General features: G+C 43.9%; 1 protein-coding gene across 1 annotated transcript in view; it reads right to left on the reverse strand.

Annotated features, from left to right (window-relative positions):
* Positions 1–3,435: 3,435 nt before the first annotated feature.
* Positions 3,436–14,299, reverse strand: part of CACNG2 (calcium voltage-gated channel auxiliary subunit gamma 2) — a 146,960-nt gene continuing 136,096 nt past the window's right edge. The window contains exon 4 of the mRNA XM_054989061.1: positions 3,436–3,971. Within this exon, the coding sequence (XP_054845036.1) occupies positions 3,436–3,971 (536 nt within the window). The remainder of the gene's footprint in view (positions 3,972–14,299) is intronic.

Below are 14,299 nucleotides of genomic sequence, written 5' to 3' on the forward strand. Positions count from 1 at the left end.
GCTCTTCTTGATGCTGGAATCTTTGATCATGACCAAATGACTTCCTTTCACTTCCAAGACAAACCTCATTCTTGGAGATTTCGCCATGAAGGAACAAAACTATGCTCAACCTTCCAAACAAACCCTCATAAGCAAGAACCAAGTTATATAAAAAAAATCTTTATTTCATGTACCAGGATTTTTTTTGTTATTTTCTTCTTTTTAAAATTTTTCTTTTTAACAGTCTGAAAAAAAAACACAAAATAAAGAAAATGGAGGTTTGTTTCTTGAACTGGTTTGAGCTGAACATAAGCAGTATCCTTGGAAAAATTTCCCCACCAGTCCTCGTCCTCCTTCTTCTCCCCCCTCTTTCTTTCACACTCACGCACTCACTCACACACATAAGAGCTCATTCACCTTTTGCAATCAGGATAACTCTACAGGCATCAAGTTCTCAAAAGCAGCTTTGGAATTTCAACCAAAATACCATCCTCTGTCTATGCTGGAGTATAGGAAACCAGTTTTTAAAACTCATTTCTGGGGAGGGGGTTTGGATATTTTAACTCCTTCTGCCCTTTTTATTTTATAGATTTGCAGGCTAAGGTTTCAGGATTCAGCAGGAGTTCTACACATTCACTAGCAAGTAGGTACTAACGCCACCCAAGCAATATCGATGCTCTTCTGCCATTACTAATCCATCTACTGAGGCCTGAGAATAATTCATTCTTCCATTGGCTGTTTTCCTCATGCTACTAGCCTACCTCCCTGGGACGGTCTCTACTGTCCTTTGCAAGAGAGGAAAAGCAAGAGACAGCAGCAGTACCTGGGTGGGTGGTGCAGGGCGCTTTTTTTCCTGACTCCCATTAAGTTCCAACAAGAGCAGAGCTGTGGGAAATGAACACTCTGACCTGGAGCAGCACTAGTTTCAAGAGGGTCAAGCTAGAGTCTCAGGGTGCTGAAAGGCATCAGCTGACTCCCTCAGTAAACCATCACCCCTAAACCCTGCTCCTTCAAAGCAACAAAAACTCTGGCATGTGTAGGGCCCATGAAGAATTCACTCCTGTCTCTTTTTGGTCCCAGCCAGATCTGCACTGTGAAGCTAACTCAGTGCCATGCTATGTCAGTCTGTCTCGCTTGTTCTCCCACTAACTTGTCAGAGCCTGTTCTCTCTGACTCCCAGTAGTAGCATTATAGAGGGAACGGAATTCAAGATGGCTCTTGTTGCCCCTACAACAAAAAGCCATGGCACCTAATGTCCCTCATGCACACAATGGTGATCTGGACGTATGCTGTCATCAAAACCTGTGAGGGATGGGCTGGGAAAGACAGAAGTGTCCTCTGTGTGACTCCTTTTTCACTGAGGTAAACCAAGAGTAACTTTGTTGAATCAGCAGCATAAGCCTCCAATCCAAGTAGTGAGAGAGGAGAATCAGATCACAGGGCTGAACTCCCCACTGCCTTGCAGCACTTAGGCCCTCACTCCAGAATGAGAGCAGAAAGTTACCCCCCAGATGAGGAGAATTTGGATCAGGCCTATCAGCAATGCAGGGATGGGAAGCCGATCTCCTATACTCTTAACGTTGAGTCCTCTCCTGACAAGTGCTAAGCAGCAACTAGGGCATACCTCCACTTGAAGGAGGCCATAAGAATGGGAGAAGCAACACCTGCCAAATCCCTGCTTAATACTCAGCTAGTAAAGGCACAGGAGCCCCTTTCAGTTAAGGGGTTGGCAAGGCCTAGCTATGGGCCTGTATTATGCACACCTACTTTTAATGTCCATATATAACAGCAGGCATAGTCAGCCGGCAAAGGATCAATAGGCCATTGGGGGAAACTCTGGGCCCATGGAAGACAATACTCATGGGTCCCTCCTCCTTTCCTTTATTACAGCCACCTTGCTCTTTCACACAGTTGCTTCCCTGAGGGCTCCCACCTATAGTTCCTTCTGGTAAACTTCCTGTGGCAAAGACAGGCAATGTTAGGGGATATACATATTTGGTACTGAGATTATGTTTTGGTACATGTGTAGGGCCTATGTAAGTGTGCAAGGCTGACTTAAACATGATGCCAAAGTATTTCCCATGGGGCTTTGCATTCACACAGGGTCTTGTTTAAACTGTGCCTCTACCTGTGAAAAGCTGTGTGAGTACAAAATCCCACAGTACTTTCGGATCTGTAGGTGAATCTGGCAAAACTTATCCATGAATCTGAAAAATCTTACAAAGTCAAGAAACAGACATCTCTGAGCAAGCAGCAGTCACCTAGAACATGATTTTCTTTTTAAGCCTGGAACAGAGAGCAAGGGACCAGCACAGTCGCTTGCCTGGGTGTGAATGTGAGCAGAGATCTCCACTTTGCCATCTAGCCCAACCCCAGCATCAGGAAGAGGGTGTTTGTTGCCCCTCTGGTTTTCATGGCTGTTGGGAAATGCTAGCCACGCCAACCAGCTGACCAAGTTTTGGGTATTTTTTTAATGGTTATTTTTGTTAAATGGACCCAGTTTCCATTTTCTCTTTAGAAGCCTCTCAACCCCTAAGATATTAGTTTTCACAGTTTTTTCAAGCTGAAAAAAAAGAAAATGAAAAGAAAAATACTATCTGGCTTTCTTGCAAGTAAATCCACTTATTATATTTACATTTATTTATAGTTGTTTTTCTTTTATTAAAAAATTGCCACTTTTTTATGAAGCTTTTTTTTGTTTTTTTGCAATGTCACTGTTAACACCAGGATAATCGCAGGCTAGCGGGGCTGAGTTGATCAGCCTTAGCTTCCTGAGACCTGGAGATCAGCGAATCAACATTAATCCCTGGAATCCCCAAGGACAGGAGAGTCACTGTTAAGCCCTGTGGACTAACAAGAACATGTTGAATCATAGTCACTCCAGAGGGTTGGGTAAATTTAGGCAGGCCACTGTACGTGTGCAAACAGGCATCCATCACAACCCCAAAATGACTGCATTTCACTACCGCCTGCCCCTGGAGATCCTTAGGAACCTGCAAGTCCACAGTGGGTTAAAAGTGCAAATAAAATTTAAAATTAAAGAATAAAACAAACAAACAAAAAGATCCAAAGAGCTGCCTCCTCTTCCGGCTTGGTATTTTAATTTTTTTTTTGTTATTTCTCGGTTCCTTTTTTAAATCTGTTTTTATTAAATGTTAAAATAATGGTACATGGGAAATCATGCATTTCCTTTTAAATTTATTTTCTATTTTTTATATTTCTTTCTCTTGATTTTTTTGAAGTTTTTTGTTTTTTCTTTTTCCTTTTTTTTAAACTTTTTGTTTTTCTTTTCAGATGTTTCACTTAAGTTTGTTTGTTTGTTTTTTGCTTTTGGAAGGTTTCCCCATGGTTGCTTTCTCCTCTCCCCCCCTGCCCGCCCCTACTGCTCCCTCCCATCTTGCACCCAATTCCCATTCCCACCTTCCCTGCCCCCATTTTCAGCCCCTCTCGATGGCTTCATACGGGGGTGGTCCGGCGGTTGGCTGTGTTAGTGTGGATAGAGTCCTTGTTTTCTTTCTGGATACAATTGTGAACCTGGAGGAAGCTGTTATCCCTGTCTGAATTGTAGGTGGCGGTGGGAGTGGTGGCAGCCTTCAGGGGGTCCCTGGTCAAGGTATACATCGAGATCTCCGTTGATGGGAGGGTGTTGAACCCTTTGATCCCGACGGGAGAGGCATCCCTGGAGTGTGAAGGCTCGGTGGAACGGGAACTGGAGCGACTGCGTCTCTGATAGCGGTAGCGGTAGCTGGGAATGCGGGTGATGGCAGAGGACTGGAGGTAGTCCGTGGCATGAGCACTGGCACGCAGCTGTTTGTGCCGGTCAATAAACATGTGTACGGCCAGCACTCCCACCATCTCAGCTATAATGAAGGACAGGGCCCCGAAGTAGAAGGACCAACCATAAGAGTAACTGTTCTTCTTGGAGTCGCTTTTTGAGGGGTCTCCAGCATTGGCTGATATGTACACAATGATGCCAATTATATTACTCAGACCTGTGGACAAAGGGCAAGAGAAAAGAAAACATTATCAGGTTTCAGGAACACCAAAGATGAGTTAAGGAGGCCACATAGATATGGACAACTATTTTGTGGTGCTACCAAGATTCTTTGGCTCAAACCAATCCAATTGTAAGGACATGGCAACTTTTTACATGGAGGTCTTGCATGGCAACCTTCCCAGAGTAATAGTACTGATACTACCACCTGACCCAGTCTCCTTTTCTAGAAAGTTGTTTGAGATAACCTCAAGGTGAACTGACAAGACCAGTCAGCTGGCCAAAACAGGTGGGGTAAAGGTAGGGCTTGTGGTGGCTTCATCGTGTAAAAAAGAATGGTCATGTGGCTTATCCCTGATTGTAGTAACCACCTTGTAAATGACTTGGAAGCTTCCCAAACAACAGCAAAATAGTTGCATTCCCCAACCCTACCGCAGCTAACTATAAATTCAAGGCCAATAGTGTATATTTTTTCCTTTTCCAAGAAGCCTTTGGCACAACCCCATAGTCCCCATCCCCTAACAAAATGAAATCTAAGCAGGTGTAACTGAAGTGAGAACATGTTCTCCCTCTGCTCGTCTCTGCCTACATTTTAACCCCTCCATTGTCTCCCTTGTGATGAATTTTAGAGTAGTCTTGCTTTGGGTTGGGGAGTGGGGAGATATTAAATAACCAGTTGCTGTTTTTTTTTAAAATCCGGGGAGATCTATTACATTTTAACCCCACCTTTCCTCAAAGCTCAGGGTTGAATACAAAGTTCTCCCCTTCTCTGTTGACATATATTCTAGCAGTAGAGAGGAAGTACACCATCTTCACAAAATTCTTTAAGCAAAGCTCTTTAAAAGGGAGACCAGTGCTACAGAGGGATTCAGCTCTTAAAAACTATCTCAGAGCCACATTCCACACTGCAATCACATTTGCAACTGACGCAAGAACTGGGAGGTGGAGTGGAGGGGACTTGTATTTTCAAATTTACAAATGAACGACTCCTATGCATGGATAAAACTTCCCTTAAAGGATCCTGAAGTATTATACATTTTTTAAAAAGTGTAATTATTCCTTTCTCTTTGATGTCCTATAGGGCCTATACTTTGCTCCTGTCAGTCACTGACAGGGACTTGTTTCTGGTTTTAATTTGGGAGGGATTATCCAGAATATTAGGTGCTTTGTAAATTAGCAATTAGTATGCTGTTTATACAACATTGTTCAAATACAGTACAGCTCAAAAGAAAAATATAGCACTAGAAATCAAGGCTAAGTGCTCAAATTTGGTTCTCCAGTTCAAGATTCTCCAAGCAGATCTCACCTAGTGACAGCCAGCCACTGCCCCCAGCTATCTTCTTATAACTTCTTAGACTGCTATTGCTGACATTGTTTTATGCCAGCTGGTTGGTGCATCTGAGACAGCATCCACACAGCTGTTTTGCTCTGCCTTGGCTTTCAAACTAAAGCAGTATTTTTTGGAGCATCCACATGACATCAACCTCCAGCCATCCACTTTCAAGGTTCTCCCCTGCTTTGCTCCAGTCTTTCTCAAACCTGCTTTGGTATGATCTTTCTGGAAAGGTTACAGCCCAAGCAGGTTAGCATACTGTCTGGATGGATAGGTGTGGCTTTTTCACCCACATCAGAGTCATTTTACTGCCATCCCCTTGCACCTGCCATGCCACTACAGGGCTTTTTGTTAAAAAAAAGACGGGTAGTTGCTGTATCTCTATAGCATTATAATACTATAGCAACTACCAACTTTTTAAGAAATGGCACAAAGCCCTCTGGTGACATGGCAGGGGAAATGGCGATAACAAGAAGATGACTGAGGAAAATGCATAAGAACTCCCACATAGATGCTCTGTTGCAGCTGTGAATGTCTCTGCATTTGCAGTGGTAATGAGAATCATTACTGTGTGGATGAAGTTTAAAAATGAAGGGTTGCATTTTTTTCCAAGTGTAAAAGTGTGCTTTCTTTATTGGAGGGCAGCAGACACTGAAGGCCTCTTGAGGTTTTGCAGTATTCCAATACAATGCAGCAGATTTACATACTTCTAGTGCAGTGTATGGAGGGGGGCCCTTCTTACTGGCAACATACCAGTGTCGCCAGTGACACGATGACATCACTTCTGGTGCCCCTGGAAGCAACGTCATCACATTTCTGTTGATATTGTAGTATTCAGCCAAAACTCAATGTGCTTCTGAAGCAGACATGTGCTTCTAAGCGCGGGGGGGGGGGGGAGGAGATCATATTTCCACAGGTATTATATTATGTACCTGGGGAAATTCATTTTCTTCCTTACCATTACAATTGCTGCTGCCCATCAGTTACTGGGTTCAATTCAAATACCGGCTATCACATATAAAGCCTTTCATGGCCTTAGTCCCTCATGTGTGCAGGGCCACCTCTCCTTCTATGCTCCCTCTTGACTGCTTCACTCATCTGAAAAGGGCCTTCAGGCGGCAAAATCAACAGCTGCCCGAACACATGCCTTCTCTGTTGTGGCCCCCACCTTATGAAACGGCTGGTCTGATGAGGTTAGGAAGGCTCCCACTCTCCTGGCCGTCTACAAACTATGCAAAAACTGAATTATTCACACATTTCAACAGAGGCAAGAGGGCTGTACTGAAACAAAATGGTTCAAAAAGATTCTTTGGTAAAGGGATAGGAATTGCAGACTAAACTACTGTGTAAAGTATATACTGGCTGTTGCTATCTATATGATCCTGCTGTGTAATTTCTGCATCATTTAACATGTCATGTTAATGCTTATGCTTTCTTTTCAGCTCTGTTTCAGATTTCTGCATCCAAATGTCCCATCCTGTTGATTGTTTTTACTTACACTGTATAATACGCCTTGAGTCTCAGTGAGAACGGTGGACTATAAATAATATAAATAAATAAGCTTTGGGCATTGTTGGATACTGCCCTCAAGGACACTGATGATGCCCTCCACACCTCCTTGATTTTGTAACTATGCAGATAAAGCCTCAGGCTCTCCCTCAGCCCCAACACAGCCTTGACTCCGCCTCCAGGCAGGCCAACTAGACTCCACCCATAACCCATGTTGAAAATAAAAGCTAATAAAATTATTTTAGGCACTTTAAGAATCCCACTCATTTGCACCATATTTCTAAATATAAGTTTATAAAAAAATCAAGATGCTTCATCATATTACTGTATTTTAAAAAACGAACAATATATATATTGTTTCTTTTATGTTAAGCTGCTGTCTAGCAAAAAGTTGATCTCATGCATCTCAACTGAACATGCAGAAGAGCCAAGCTCTTGCAAGCAGCCTGGGTTTGGATTCGTAGCAGCTCACCTTTTGTAAAAACATTATTTAATCAATGTCTACGAAAACTCAACGGAGAGAGAAATATTCTGCAGTGTTCAGGATTAATTTGATCAGAACAAAAGCAAATATAAGGTAGCAGAAGATTCAAAAAGGGTAGGGAGGCAGGACTGCCGGATTTTTGACTGGTCTTCTTGGCAGCGCCTTTAACAGCTATTTGATCAGATATTAGCAAATGAAAATGTTTGTTTCCAAACTGTGAAAAGCTTCACCGGCTGGTAGCATGCCAAGTCATTTTTGTCAGGTCATCTGGGAATGAGATCAGCCTCTTTATCGCTAGACCCAAAGGACCCAAACTTGTCTATGATACTTCTGTAACAGTCCCCATCAGAGTTCAAAACTAATTTAACCCTTGACTTTGCTCCTCCAGAGGACATTCCAGTTCCTAGTTTACCTGCTTGCACTATTTGAAAGTTAATTCATACTTTGCTTTTTGATCTTAGTATAAAAAGTATGGCAAAATATGTGCATAATGCCATCAAGTGGGAATTCTGTATACTTCTTTAAGGATCTTCCAGTTATAAGTACAGAAGTACTTATTAATTCCATGTTGATTTCAGGAAAGCCCAGAAATTTAAATGTACATGTGTGATGATTCCTACTCAGAATTCTGCCTTTAGATAGAATCAAAATTCTACACTATTCTCTGTTTATACTGTTTTGCCTTTTAAAATCAAACATGTTACACCATTTTTTAAAGTATGAATTTGTTCTTGGTAAGATCCCCTTGCTTAGTTGCTTAACCAAGTTTCGTCTTTGTTCAATATGTACATCCTCTCCTCTTCACATTTCTTTCCAGCAGCATGGAGAAAGTTATTATCTACTTTCTTGCAACACAAGTTGAAGGAAAATTTGTTATTCACGGTTACTGTATGAGTGGAAATAAAGCATTTTGGTTTGCTGTGTGCCTTATATAGTGCCTGCTGTCATGAACTGACAGCACTATTTCATGTTCCATGTGCTGCATTTGGAAACAAAGGCCTTTCCTTCAATTTTTGCCAGTTCTGGCCCAATACTGCTTTGGTTTTCTTCTGAATTCTGCATGCTTAATTCCCCCTTCAGATTTCAATGTGGAATTTTCAAGGATTTTCTTAGAATTTTCTGCCTGCGCCTATTCCTTGATGTTTTTCTAGATGTGGTTTTTGAGTTGGCTTTTTTAATCATGCAGAATTTTCTTTTGTTTTTTTCCCCTTCCACCCTTTTTTCCCCTCTCCCCCACCTCTGCAGGTCACTTCTTGCTGATTGGTTTCTCCATCCTCCTCTCAGCTCCTCCCTCCCCCTTGTCCCCCTCCTTTCCCAAGAAGTGCCTTTTGGGTGATCTGTATTTGGGGTTACTCTGTGCCAGCACTGCATGTGTGTCATCATGGGTTTCATTTTACTTCTTTTTGTTTTGTTTTGTTTTCCCCCACTACTAATGCCTTAGTGCTGGATGCTTCTGGTTGTAGGGTTGCCAGGTCCCCTTATGCTCCTAGCAGGAGATGGGGGACCTGGCACTAACCTTTTTTGGAGTCTCTGTGCCTTTTCCAGCATCTTCTGGGAAGTAGGGATGCCAGACCCCTGCTGGGGGTGGGGGATCCCCCGCCCCCACACCCCGCCCCTGCTTACCTGCCCAGCGGGGGGAAGCATGCCTTCCATGCATGCTCCCCTGCGGCGCTGCATGCTCCTGTGCACTGCTGCTGCCCGGATTGGGCCTGTTTTGGCCCAGATTGGGGCTGCTGCAGAGCGCAGGAGCGCTCTTGCCCTCCGCAGGGGCCCAAAATGTGCCTGTTTTGGCGCAGATTGGGCTTGTTTTGGGCCGTTTTGGCGTGGATTGGGCCCGTTTTGAGTGCAAAATGTGCCCATTTTTGCCTGGAGGAATGTTCCTGTGCTCTGCAGTGGCTCAAAATGGGCCCGAAATGAGCCTGATCTGGGCCAAAATGGGTGTTTGGGGCCCCTGTGGAGTGTGGGCACACACCCACAGGGCTGCATGATGACATCACTTCCCAGAAGTGACATTCCAGAAGCGCACCCCCCTACCAAAGCAGGTAAGTGCCAGGCCCCAATCCCCTGCCGGGAGGTTGAGGGGGCCTGACAACCCTACTGGGAAGTGATATCATCATTCAGGGGCTAGGAGCCCTGGCCTGTTTGGGGTCCAAACCAGACTGCTGCAAAGTGCAGGAATGCTCCTGGGGCAGTGCTCCTGGGAGTGACATTGTTGCGCTGCCCCAGGAGTGCACAGAGGAGGCCTATTCCCCTGATGTGATACCACCGATGATGCCAACAGTGACACCAATGATGAGGTCCACACCTCATCACACAATCATCTTTATTTCATGACGGTGTAGACAAAAAAAAGACAGCATCCATAGGAGGATTAAAAGCAGTGTGTGGAAATGTAGGTGGCCAAAACTAATCAGATCCTTGAGTGGCGAACTCTCAAAAAAGAGAAGTAAATTGCCCATGTGGACAAGGCCAACATGTGGACAATTTTACAGATCAGTCACGGGAAGAGGCTCAAATTTTGCTTTTCAGTTCAGATGCACAATGAGGCCGCTCAGCTCTGCAGTGCCAGCAATGAGCATGGGCTCACCCATTGCCACCTCCTGCAAACTGGTGAGAGTGCAGGAGAAGGCGAGTGGTCAGTTGGCACGCATCACTGTCACCCCTGAAGGATCCGTGCCAAGTAGCCCCTGAGGCACAGGCAGAATTGCTGGGGCTTGACTCTGTTTGCTAAAGTTTCATAAATACAGATGAGGAACGTGACCTCCTTCTGCTCAGTGTTTCCCTCACTTCACTTCAATGGCTGCTACTTTGGGGGAGGACAGGGAGGAATGCTGAGCATGGCTGGCGTGTCCCTAACTCTTTGCTGAGGATTATTAGGAACTGAACTGAAAATAAAATGGTAGAGAGAGTGGACAGAGATAATTTTTTCTCCCTCTCCGATAATACTAGAACTCGAGGGCATCCAGGGAAGCTGCTGAGCAGTAGATTTGATACAGAGAAAAGGAAATACTTTATACAATGAGTGATTAAGATGTAGAATTCACTGCCAGAGGAGGTGGTAAGGCCACAGACAGAGACAGCTTTAAAAGGGGATTAGACGGAGTCATGGAAGATAGTCCTATTGGAGGCTACTAGCCATGGTGACTAAAGGGAACCTACACATTTAGAGGCTATGAACCTCTGAATACCAGTGCCAGGAGGCAATGTCAGGAGAATGCCTGGATCTCTCGGCTCTATTACTGACTCTGCATAGCAGCTACTTGGCTACTGAGTGAGTCAGGATGCTGGACCACTGGTCTGGTCCAGCAAGGGTCCCTTATGTTCTTATGTCTGATTTAAAAAACATTACTGCGAAATTCAGGGAGGTGACACAGATCAGCAGTGATCGTGCATTTGAGTATGTTGTTTGATCCTTAGAAAGAGGTACATCATCATCATCGTCATTATCATCATCGTCATCATCATCATCATCATCATGGATACCTTCAGGAACTAGCTAGTTAGCAGCTAGCTTTATGACTTTGTAAGGTGCTAATTGGTGCTTCCAGATGTCAGCTTTTTAAACTCTTGGAAATGCTACTGTTCTCCGGCTCCAGTCCAGAAACATACTCTCTGCCATTGGCCCTATGGTGATGGGTGTTCCATACTGCCACAGTAAACATATGAGAGAGTCTGGTTTAACAGCAGAAGAACACTGTCATGGTATTTTGTGTTCTGACAGTGAATAGACATTGTGGTCACAATAATAAGTTCAAACATTTATGTGACTGTGCAAAGACTAAACAGACTGATGCTTCTTTCCCTAAATAATGCATTATATCTCCAACAGGATACAGGGATAGATGAGATGAAAAGAGAGGCTTCTTTCTACTTCTGCCTGGGCCACTGAAGGCCCATGTATCTCTGAGAGTGTATGTTAGGATTCATCAAGAGATTTAACACAGTTTCTTCCTCAGGCTTGAATAAAGATAGGTTTTCTTACTCACTATAGATTAGAGCCCCCCAACTCGGCACCCATGGGTGCCATGGCATTCACAAACACATATTCTGGCATGTGTTAAGTGTTTTTAGAAAGTGAGCTGGTGTGTCTTTTGCCTAGTAAGGCTTCTGATTGGTCATTGGATTGGCTATGCAGACTTTAAAAGACATTCAAAAAGAGTCCAGTAGCACCTTTAAGACTAACCAATTTTATTGTAGCATAAGCTTTTGAGAATCAAGTTCTCTTCGTCAGATGCATGATCCGAACTGGTCAAATACAGAAGAGGAGGGGAGAGAGGAGAGAAAGAAGGGGACATATATCACAAGGAGACAGAATGCAATTAGCGTGGAGGCAGTCAAAACATTCCTTTGCTTGGAAATGTAAACATTTCCTTTTGGTGTGCAGTCAGTTTGCCGTATTAGTTTGTAGCTGTGAAAGTATCCAATTCCTATGTAGTATAAGCCTTCGATGACCGCAGCTCTCCCTGCCAGCTGCATCTGACAAAGAGAACTGTGGTCCCCGAAAGCCCACACCAGGCGTCATTGGGCTCCCCCAGACCACGCCTCTGTAAAGGGAATCTGTTACCTGTGATAATGTGATAACCATTCATAGTCTCTATTCAGTCCCAGCTTGACAGAGTCAAATTTGCATATGAATTCCAATTCAGCAGCCTCCCGTTGGATTTTGTTTTTGAAAGGTTTCTGTTGAACCACAGCGACCTTTAAGTCTTTGGTGGAATGTCCTGGTAGATTGAAGTGTTCTCCCACTGGTTTTTGGACATTTCCATTTCTAATGTCAGATTTGTGTCCATTTATTCTTTTGCGTAGAGGTTGGCTGGTTTGTCCAATGTACAGAGCAGAAGGACATTGTTGGCACATGAGGGCATATATCAGATTGGAGGATGAGCAGCTGTAAGAGCCAGAGACAGTGTAGTTGATGCCATTGGGTCCTGTAATTGTATTCCCTGGGTAGATATAGGGGCAGAGCTGGCATCTGGGTCTGTTGCAGGGCCTGGTACCTGTGCTGGTGACTCTGCTGGCCGATTCATGATTCATGGCGGACTTAGAGCAACGCTTCCTCAGCTCCCATCCACTGGAACCACTACTATACTTAAGATTCCTGGATGACATCTTCATCATTTGGACCCATGGGAAGGAAGCCCTTGAGAGATTTCATCAGGACTTCAATAACTTTCACCCTACTATCAACCTAAGCCTGGACCACTCTACAGAACAGGTACACTTCCTGGACACCACTGTACAACTACATAATGGACGAATAAATACCACCTTATACTGGAAACCAACAGACCGATACTCATATCTACATGCCTCCAGCTTCCACCCTAAACATACCACTCGGTCTATTGTCTACAGCCAAGCCTTACGTTACAACCATATCTGCTCCAATGCTCTCGACCGAGACTCACACTTAAGAGATTTACAACAAGCATTTTTGAGACTACAGTACCCACCAAATGAAGTGAAGAAACAAATCAACAGGGCCAGACTAGTACCCAGAAACAGTCTGCTCCAGGACATACCTAAAGGAACTAACAACAGAACACCACTGGTTGTCACCTATAGCTCCCAGCTCAAACCCATCCAACGTATCATCAGTGAGCTACAACCCATCCTGGAAAATGATACCTCTCTCTCAGAAGTCCTGGGTGGAAGACCTTTCCTTGCCTACAGACAGCCCCCCAATCTTAAACGACTTCTCACTTACAATCATGAATCGGCCAGCAGAGTCACCAGCATAAATGGACACAAATCTGACATTAGAAATGGAAACATCCAAAAACCAGTGGGAGAACACTTCAATCTACCAGGACATTCCACCAAAGACTTAAAGGTCGCTGTGGTTCAACAGAAACCTTTCAAAAACAAAATCCAACGGGAGGCTGCTGAATTGGAATTCATATGCAAATTTGACTCTGTCAAGCTGGGACTGAATAGAGACTATGAATGGTTATCACATTATCACAGGTAACAGATTCCCTTTACAGAGGCGTGGTCTGGGGGAGCCCAGTGACGCCTGGTGTGGGCTTTCGGGGACCACAGTTCTCTTTGTCAGATGCAGCTGGCAGGGAGAGCTGCGGTCATCGAAGGCTTATACTACATAGGAATTGGATACTTTCACTGCTACAAACTAATACGGCAAACTGACTGCACACCAAAAGGAAATGTTTACATTTCCAAGCAAAGGAATGTTTTGACTGCCTCCACGCTAATTGCATTCTGTCTCCTTGTGATATATGTCCCCTTCTTTCTCCCCTCTCTCCCCTCCTCTTCTGTATTTGACCAGTTCGGATCATGCATCTGACGAAGAGAACTTGATTCTCGAAAGCTTATGCTACAATAAAATTGGTTAGTCTTAAAGGTGCTACTGGACTCTTTTTGATTTTGCTACTACAGACTAACACGGCTAACTCCTCTGGATTTAAAAGACATTGTTTCTGCAGCAGCTGCCCCTACAACACAAGGATCTTGACTGTCTGAAGATAAACTGTGGAAGCCATTTTTGGGCTGCACCCACCACAGTGTTTCAGAATTTTAAAGGTGCCTGCAGGCTTAAAGAGGTTGGGGACCCCTTCTATAGCCCCACCCCTTATGGAAGTCATTTAGTTCTGCATATCAAGTCTCACATTACACCTTCCTTGATTAGATTAGATCTGATTTGATTTTTCTCCAGTTCTTCCTTTCTGTCTAAAGTTGGCGGTGGTCCTTATTTACTCTGAATAGTTTGAATTCTCTTTGATTGTTCATTGATTCTAACTAGCCCTCTCTGTAACATCTACTCATTCCCACCTTTCTGTTGCTTTTATCTTTTAAGTATAAATGCATCTCCTATGGATGTAGATCCAGAGGAGTTAGCCGTGTTAGTCTGTAGTCGCAAAATAGAAAAGAGTCCAGTAGCACCTTTAAGACTAACCAACTTTACTGTAGCATAAGCTTTCGAGAATCACAGTTCTCTTCTTCAGTTGCATCTGAAGAAGAGAACTGTGATTTTGTGAGCAAC

Source organism: Eublepharis macularius, chromosome 9 (assembly GCF_028583425.1).
Source record: "Eublepharis macularius isolate TG4126 chromosome 9, MPM_Emac_v1.0, whole genome shotgun sequence".
NCBI classification, from domain to species: domain Eukaryota; kingdom Metazoa; phylum Chordata; class Lepidosauria; order Squamata; family Eublepharidae; genus Eublepharis; species Eublepharis macularius.